General features: G+C 49.8%; 2 protein-coding genes across 4 annotated transcripts in view; both read right to left on the reverse strand.

Moving 5' to 3' along the window:
- The window catches only part of LOC135386003 (angiotensin-converting enzyme-like), a 274,926-nt gene that overhangs the window by 214,048 nt on the left and 51,269 nt on the right, over positions 1-9,609 (reverse strand). The gene's annotated exons all lie outside the window — the stretch shown is intronic.
- LOC135386004 (angiotensin-converting enzyme-like) overlaps positions 1-9,609 on the reverse strand; it is a 40,419-nt gene that overhangs the window by 1,384 nt on the left and 29,426 nt on the right. The window contains exon 14 of one of the 3 annotated variants that reach the window (XR_010420553.1): positions 2,180-2,416. Coding sequence is in view for 2 of the 3 variants with exons in the window: in XM_064615695.1 (XP_064471765.1) it covers positions 2,310-2,416 (107 nt within the window). In the remaining variant the exon portion in view is untranslated. Of the gene's footprint in view, positions 1-2,150; positions 2,417-9,609 lie in introns of those variants that run through there. The other 2 variants (XM_064615696.1, XM_064615695.1) reach the window with 2 other exon arrangements.

Genomic DNA, 9,609 nt, shown 5'->3' on the forward strand with positions numbered 1-9,609 from the left:
GCATTACTTTCATGAAATCTCAAGTTTGCTTTGGCATCTGATAGCTCTTGTTTTACATGGAAAACAGAATAATGTGTGCAATGACATTCATTGTTTGTGAAGCCCTCAAAGATATCTTCATAGTCCCTTTAGTGCATGTGACTTCTACCATTTACCGTTCTCTGTCAGACACGCACGACACATACTAACAATAGCGTGCACAAATCTGAATTTGGTTGTCCACAATCACCAACTCGGAGCTCTGTGAGGGTCTCTGTGACGGAATCCGACATTTTGCTATATCTAGCCGCAGGCTTCCCCGTCCTTCAACGACAACTTACTATTGTGTCGAGGAGTGCAAAAAATACCTTTTGTTAGCCTTCTTTGACTTCGGATTTCCACCCCGCTAATACTAATCCTTCGATGAAGAACCCTAACCCTAACCCTAACCCTTCTATGTCGTTCCAGCCTCAGAACATCAGTTTATCTCTTGTTACTAATCCTTCGACTTGAGCTCCTCAAGGTGACGGGAGAGACGACTCCCGCCCATATCAGATTAGACGGACATCGCAGCTGCTAAGACTGTAATAGCTCTGAGTGTACGCTGAGTGACTCTACGTGAAACCAACTGTTGAGGAGTATGTCTTCCAGAAAGAGTATGACCGTGCATAATCCACATAAGTGAAGTGCCATTAGAGAGACTAAAAATACGGAAGTAAAAACAGGTGCTGTATGATGACAGGTGCAGTGGTTGATGCACACCATTACCACCACCGCAGGTCTGAGCCTTTAATTGCAAACGTATCGAGAAACTTTTAGAATCCGAAGGGTCCTTGAGGCCTAAAGGGCTGCCTTAGAACCCTACGGGGAAAATAAATGTAAAAAGAAAACTACACTAGGAGCTTAATAAAAACTAACGCGAAACCTCCTCGTGGGCAGTCAGATCATCATGTAGCTTCCAGTCAGTTGGCCACTCGCCAGCCTCCTAAGTTGAAATAGTTTCCTTTCTTTAAAAGTTGGTCTGAGTTTATGAAGTGAAGTGAAGTGATGTGCGATCTCCAACTGGGCACTCTTGAAGAGCATCATCAGGAAGACAACGACAGCTGCAGCACCCGAAAACAACGTTGCCAGCAACGAAACAGATAAGACTTTGATTATAATTGAATTTGGAACTCTATCTACACTATCCGGAACCCCAATACCCCTAAGTTGTTACCATGCTTTGCGCACCTTTTGATCAGTGTTAATGCTACCCTGTAACCGCTAGCATTGATTTGTTGAGTTGTGTAGCAGCGAGCTAGAACAGATTATGATTGCTAAGTAAATATTATTACCAGCACCTGGACTTCTACTTTTTCTGTGTGTGTTGCCCCAGTGCGTATGTCGGTTGACATAGATCAGTCCGCCCACTTCTTCTGAATTGTCGGAAACGGTGTTGTTGGCCCACTGTTGGAGCCGCGCAGTGATTGCCGGTGGAGATTAGCTTAGCCCTCCCCATCGTATAGATTGGAGGTGACGGCCCACTCGGTTCGATCATCTCGCAGCCACAGTGTGATTGCGCACAAATCAAGAGGCATACCGGGTTTCCGTGACAGTCTCCAAGGCCATATTTGATTCTGATTCTTTCAAAGTCACACTTATTCCTCTGTATCAACCACGGGTTATGGCTGGGGATACGAGCTAGAGCACTGCACGGGCCGCATCCTTGGGCCAGGCCCTAGCTCGTCCCTGCTTTGATTTACCCTTTCGGCCTGGTCCAAGCCCGAATAATTATTAGGATTCCCTGTCCAGGACCGGAAAGATAAATTTCTAGGCTACCCAGCCATGCCTAATGTAGCGGGCTGTAAAAGTTTACCGTGCCTAACTAACAATGGGGTAACACAGGCTTGTGTCATATCTAGGCCTGGCAATGTAAGGAGCCCATAATGCCTAAACACAGCCCGGCCCATGCCCGCACAATGAAGGCCATACCGGGCCCAGCCTGGGCTCGGCCTGGGCTCTGCCTTTCCGGTAAGACTGAGCCCGTGCAGTGCTCTAGTACGAGCACACGATTTCGTCTTGCACGACTACTCAAATCAGTAGGTCTTATTTGAGGCATTGTTTTTTAGCCTCAAGTACGCAGAGTGTGTGCGCGTTCTTCTATCCATTTGCCTTCATAACACAATGACTGCAATATCGGAATAGTATGCGGTAACACTACCATGCAGTGCAGAGTTGTAAACACCAGATGCAAGCGTTGCAGGTTCCATGCCCGTGCAATTGTAGAGGTAACTTTTGGCTGGGATCTCCACATATATGAGTGACATGCTTGTGCTTGCATGCTTTCTGGCTCAGGGCTGGAGGGCCCTCCATGCGAGCATAACTGTGCTGACTAATGATAGGAGTAAGAACATTGATGTCTCTACTACCTCCTGTCCAGATTCCATGTAGTGTTCCACTGCAAATAATGAATAATAAATAATGAATGATTAATTTAATGAAGAAAACGTCATCTGGCAGGATAATTATTGTGCTCTACATGATCACAAATATCTAATCCGAAACAAACTATATACAGGGTGTCCCAGAAAACGTGTCATAGAATTATAATTAAAACAAACTACACCACCTTGAATCATGCGGTCAACGGCATTTGTTCTTAGTAGCTTTTTGCCACCTCATGTGAATATCATGTAACGTAAGTTTGCTTATGTGAAGTTTTGCGAACTGAGCTCGGAAATTTCCCAAGTAAAGGTCACTTTTTTACCCTACCAATGCGAAGAGCGTGCCGATTTTACGCAACTTAATGATAATTGGCAGGTATATTGAGGAGCTATCCCATCGGAAAAAATAGCCGAACATCATGCTCTACGGAGCTCCAAGAGGATAGCGCGCGACGAAGTTTCAGCCCAATCGTTGTCAGTCCGACGAAACAAGGTTCGAAACCAAGTCCACACCGGCATCGTAGAAGGAGATTGCTTATCGCGTCCGGCTTCCGCTAGGATCATGCCTTCTTTCTCCCACTTTGGGCAACTGTCACGTTTTCTAGTATCACTTTGTAGGGTGGGTTTGCAACCTCTACAGTAGCAACCTCCTTTCGTCGCACTGACAGCGATTGCGCTCAAAAAGTCGTTCGCGCGTTATGCTCAGGTGCTCCGAAAACCACGATGCTAGACTATTTTCTCCGATGGGATAGCTCCTGAATATCATTGTCAATTAATATCATGGATTTGAGTAAATTTGAAGCGCTCTTCATATTGATGGGGTGAAAAAAGTGACCTTCACTTGGCAAATTTCCGAGTTCAGTTCGCAAATATTGACATAATTAAGCTTACTTTACATGGCATTCACATCAGGAGGTGGCAAAACCCCATTAAGAGGAAATGCCGTTGACCGCATGATTCTAGGTGGCGTAGCTTTCTTATTATGCAAAATAAAAAAAAGATGCGTGCAACTATGCACCAAAAATCTCCCAAATATTCAGGAAAATCTGAAATGCAATGTTTTTCATCGTTCTGGGTATGAAGGCAATGCATCTAATGCGTATTTGACAGAACTGATGCATCACACGGTAAAATAAAGCCGCCTTCGTTCAGGTCCACACAATAAAGGATTGCGCCACAGATATAAATCACGCAGCTGACGGCTTTGCTTTCGGCACCGCACGCAGCTCAGCTGGAAATGAGAATGCCACCTCTCTTCGTAATAGAACGTAACAGGCGCTGTATGGCCCACCGGCCATACACGCAGAGCGAACGCACTTGATCTGCGAAGGCGCAAACTAGGCTATAATACGCACTGCTAGGCACAGCTTGTGGAAACCTAAGTTCCCACAACCTCGGGGCGTCAGCCCGTCCGTTCCGTGCGCGAAGGAACCAGCAGCACAACCAGAAATTCAATGCAACATACCAGTTTTATTGCCGAGGAACAGCTTCAATTCCCAGCGGGGAACAAACAGTGCCGCGTGTTCCCCGCCACGGAATAGATGAGCCCGAACCCGAAACGTTGCGCGCCAGTTGTGGAGCAGATGTCCAGTGTACGAGGGAGACACTCAACAAAGCCCAGCTTACCAGAAGACAGCAAGGTTTATTACATCTTATTACGGAGTTTCCGGTTCCCGGTAACGTCAAAGCCTTGCAGCGCTTCCTAGGTATGGTTGGTTTTTACAGACAATTCATTCCTAATTGTGCCGAGCTAGCGCAGCCGCTTAACCAGTTGTTGCGCAAGGACACGCGCTGGAATTGGGGAGAAGAGCAGGAACGATCATTTCGAGCTCTATCAGAAGCAATCGCTGATACGGCTAGGCTTTATCTGCCCGACCTTAAAAAAAATTTGTTATGCAAACAGATGCAAGCGATTATGGTGTTGGCGCAGTTATCTTGCAGGAGCATGACGCTACGCTTTGTCCAGTGGCTTTTGCAAGTCGCACGCTGAATCCGGCAGAACGGAACTACTCCGTGACGGAAAAGGAGTGCTTGGCGATCATCTTCGCTTTCAGGAAGTTCAGTACCAGCAGTACCTTCACTGTCCAGACTGACCACCAGGCACTTTCTTGGCTGCAGCGGCTGCATAACCCGTCTGGACGACTTGCCAGGTGGGCCCTGACGCTACAAGGCTACTCCTTCAAAGTGGAGTACAGGCGGGGCTCGATGAACGTCGTAGCAGACGCGCTGTCCCGCGCGCCTCTACCGGAGGGGGAAGAGGAAGGCACCGAGGCGCCTTCTCAACTTCTGGCAGCAGCACAGGTGGCACGAGACGTATCTTCGTCTTGGGGCACGGTCGTGAGCAGAGAGCAGCTCCTAGACGCTCAGAGAGCGGACGGCCTTTGTCAGCGGGTGTCGCAGTGGATAGCTGAGCAAGACTCGGCGGACACCGGAACGACTGACGGACGGCACGACTCCTATCTGCTGGGCGAGGATGGCATCCTGTTCAGATACATACCCCAGGCGGATGAAGACGACGGCTCATCCCCGTTCAGAGTCGTGGTGCCACGGAAGTTGCGTAAGTCTTTCATACGTTACTTTCATGACTCGGCCTTGGCAGGTCATAGCAGCGGCAGGAAAACTTATGAAAATTTGTGTCGTGTTGCGACATGGCCAGGAATGAGGCAGGATGTAACAAAGTATGTTCGTACTTGTCCCGTATGCCAGAGAGCAAAACCTCGTGGTGGTTTACCCCCTGGGCGCTTACAGCCTGTTCAGAGCAATAGACCCTGGCAGATAGTTGCTTGTGATGTGATGGGACCATTTCCCCGTAGTCCTAGAGGTAACCACTATTTGTTCGTGGTTACTGATCATTTCACGAAATGGGTTGAGCTGTTTCCTCTCAGGACACTGACTTCCCAGAGAGTGTTGGAAAAGTTACTCGACACCTCTTGCCGGTTCGGGTTTCCCGCACAGCTGATCACCGACAACGCAACCTACTTTACAAGTAAGGTGTTCTCAGATTCTCGCGCTGTCTTAGGCATTCAGCCATAAGAAGACTTCCCCGTATCACCCTCAGGCTAACATTACCGAACGTGTTAATCGGAACCTGAAAATGATGTTGGTTGCTTTTACTAGTCAGCACCACCGTGATTGGGATCTTCGCCTGGCTGAACTGGCGTTCGCGCACGGAACGGACGGGCTGACGCCCCGAGGTTGTGGGAACTTAGGTTTCCACAAGCTATAATAAAATATTTTATTTATTTTTTATTGTTAGAGACCCAAAGGCCAGAAGGCATTACATGGGTGAAGGGAATACAAAGAAAATTATAACAACAATCACGATAATAACAGTAACAATAATGAATAAACAATGTGACTGGGAGGCCAAACAGTCCAGACAAGTGCAAAATTTAAAGTACAAAATAAGATGATTATTTTCGCTGCGAGGGAAGGTGATGCGCTGCTGCAGATTTGAAGGATGAACGATCATGGATGGTTCCCTCGGGCAATGAATTCCAAAGTTTGATGGCGCGCGGGTAGAAGGAGTCAAAGAATGCGTTTGTATGACAGAAAAATGGCTCGCACTTGTAGGAACGGTTGACACGCCTGCTCGTATAATGAGCTTGGCGAATGTAGGAGGTCAGGGGCACAGTAGAATGGAAAAGGCTATGAAATAGATCTAGAGTTTGAATAGTTCGGCGGTGCTCTAAAAGGTCGAGGTCAAAAGTGCATTTCAGACCGGTGACGCTAGTGGAAGAGTAGTAGTCATTGGCGATGAATCGCACGGCATGATTTTGGACGGATTCGATGGACCGAGACAGGATGGATCGAGACAGGAAGGATTGGTGAGGATGCCAGACACATGAGGAGAATTCCAGTTTTGGACGGATGAGCGTTGTACACGCCAAACGCTTCACTTGGGGAGGTGCATGACGGAGATTGCGTCTGAGGTACCCTAGACATCGGTTCGAACCATTGATAGCATGGTTAATGTGAGCATGCCATTGGAGGGATGACGTAATGTGAAGACCGAGGTACTTATGACATGAACTGTTGGTGATAGGTGTGCCGCTCAGTGTGTATTGTGTCGTATATGTACAATAGACGACGACAACGAGGTTGTCGGGGAATAGCGCGAGCTGGTGAATGCTGGTAACGTCATTAAATGTTCTGCTGTTCTATGGGCTGGTCGTCTCCTTCACTTCTGTCCTCACACGCCGGACCACGACAGAGTGGCAGCGGTCAGTGGCTACTGATCCCACGTCTCAGCCTACAATACTGCCGTGAGTGGCTGGCGCAGCGCTTCTGCATACCCATGTCGAACGACGAGCCGACTCCGGGAACTTCTGCCACGTCGACGGTACCGCACACGTCCTCCTCCTTCAACCCCTTCGCGATCGAACTCCCCGAGCGGTTCGACTTCTGCCACCCCAAGAGTTGGAAACTGTGGATTGTGAGGTGGGAGCGGTACCGCGTCATATCGGGCCTCCAGAACCAGGATGCCGACACGCAGATCAATACGTTTCTGTACGCCATGGGAAGCGAAGCGGAGGACGTCCTGGTCTCTCTAAGACTCGACGATGAGGAAGCAAAGGACTACAACAAGCTGAAGTCGCGTTTCGAGAAGCACTTCATTCCGAGGCGCAACGTCATTTTCGAACGCGCGCGCTTCAACCAGCGCAGCCAGCTAGAACATGAGGCCGTCGAGGAATTCGTGACGGAATTCTGCCAGACGATTTGCATCGTCTGGCAGAGAGCTGCGACTTCGGATCCCTGAAGGACGAACTTATCCGAGACCGGTTAGTAGTCTGACTCCGGGACAAGAATTTGAGCGAGAAGCTTCAGTTGGACGCTAATCTGACTTTGGAGAAAGCAGTCAACACGGCTCGCCAGTCGGAAACTGTGAAGGGCCAATAGCCTGTTGTTCGGGGAAATGGTCTGCCTTCCTCGACAACCACGCCTGCGCTGGACGCGGTAACTCAACATCCCTGCCAGTGAACCAACAAATCTCGACGGACTCGCCGACCCACCCCTCGTCACTCAGCTGGTCAAAGCGTTCAGCAACGGAGCGCCTGCCGATGGTGTGGGTCAGCGCAGCCACACGAAAGAGCACAGTGTCCGGCACAAGGGAAGCAGTGCATCCTTTGCCAGAAGCTTGGACATTTCGCAACGGTCTGCCAGTCGCGCAAGGCCAACGAGCCATGGAAACAGTCCCGCGCAAAGCGTCCTGGCCCCTCTCGGGGACCAACTCCCAAGACCGTCTTGGAGGAAGTCTTCTTAGGCACGATCAGCAACAAGTCACCCACCACTGATCCCTGGTTTATCACAGCGCGGGTCCAGGAAACCGACATCCGGTTTAAAGTGGATACAGGGGCGGATGTGACAGCTATACCGGCATCAGCTCTGCCGCCCAAGGATCTGTCGTGCGTGACACGGCCGACTAAGGTTCTATACGGGCCGGGAAGGTCGAAGATCGACACATTGGGACAGCTCAAAGTAGACATAATATGGAGTGGACGGACAACCCGTCAGGACGTTTTTGTCGTCCGACACCTACAGCATGCGCTTCTCGGACGTCCGGCCATCCAGTCACTCAACGTGCTCCCGCAAATTTTGGCAGTGGAAGAAAGCTCTACGAGCGACCCCATTGCATCCAAGTACAAGAAGTTGTTCGGACCGTTAGGCCATATGAATACGGCATACGACATCAAGCTAGTCGCAGGTGCAAAGCCACACGCAGTGAATTATCCCCGGCGGGTGCCCATCCCCCTGTTGCCCAGCGTGCAGGCAGAATTAAAGCGGATGGAGGGTCTCGGAGTTACCCACCAAGTCGACCGCCCTACAGCTTGGTGTGCGCCGATGGTCGTAGCAGAGAAGGATGGGAAACTGCGCATCTGCGTAGACTACGCAGAACTGAACAAACAAGTCATGCGCGAGAGGCTTATCATGCACTCTAAATCTTTTGACACCTTTAAAGGTGTAACAACGTGCGTGGCGCACGCCTTTTTAGGTGTAATTTTGGTAACATCATAATGGAGCACAGTTTCGCACAAATTTTCTTTACTCGAGTGTTGTCTGTCCTCCAAAAATTCAGTCTTGCAACATCTCAACATTGTTCGACAGTATTGTAGACACTTGCGCGTGCTCGATTATCGATAGCGATGCATATATGCATTAGCTCGTACCTACGATATCCAAGACATAATGAAAGCAAGATTTGCACTGACACTTGATCTTTAGTAATACTTTCCAAATTTTGTAAAATATCATCCTGGAGATGCAATGTTACGCAACCAGGTTGAATGTTCATAGCGCACACCTTTAAAGGTGTGAAAAGGTTTACAGTGTGCCAACGGTGGAGGAGAATTTATGCCATATCAGCGGTGCCAAGCTCTTCAGCAAGCTCGACGCAAACGCAGGGTATTGGCAGGTGCCTCTCCCCCCCAGCTCCGAGATGACCACGTTCATCACGCCGTTCGGGCGATACAGGTTTCTGCGACTGCCGTTCGGAATCTCCACAGCGCCCGAATTTTTCCAGAGGGAGATGCTACGCATCTTGGAAGGCTTGGAAGGCACGTCCTGTCATATGGACGACATTCTGATCTACGGCAAAGACCAAGCCGAACACGACCAGCGCCTGGAAGCCGTGCTGAAGACGCTACTCAAAGCGGGTGTGACACTCAACCCACAAAAGTGTCAGTTTCGGAAAACCAGGATAGAGTTCCTTGGCCACATCCTGGATGCTGAGGGTGTATCCGCGGACCCTGCGAAAACAGAGGCAGTTCGTCGTCTGCCACCGCCGAGAAATGTAGCGGAGCTACGATCATTTTTCGGCATGGTGAACCACCGCATGGTTCCTACCTGGGCTAGCGGAGAAGACCAAGCCATTACGCGACCTCCTGTCGCAGGACGCTGCGTGGCTGTGGAGCCCTCGACAACAACAAGCGTTTGAGAGCATTAAGGATGACCTCACAAGAACGCCGGTTCTCGCCTTTTACTCGCCGGAACGGCCAATCACGCTATCTGCCGACGCGTCGTCCTATGGTCTCGGCGCAGTACTGCTGCAGGAAGAGACAGACGGACATCGGCGTCCAGTCGCGTACGCATCACGGGCATTGAGCGAGGCAGAACAGCGCTACGCCCAAGTGGAAAAAGAAGCACTTGCAATCGTCTGGGCATGCGACAAATTTCGCATGTACGTCTTGGGGCTGCAGTTTCACGTCGA

Source organism: Ornithodoros turicata, chromosome 2 (assembly GCF_037126465.1).
Source record: "Ornithodoros turicata isolate Travis chromosome 2, ASM3712646v1, whole genome shotgun sequence".
Classification (NCBI taxonomy): domain Eukaryota; kingdom Metazoa; phylum Arthropoda; class Arachnida; order Ixodida; family Argasidae; genus Ornithodoros; species Ornithodoros turicata.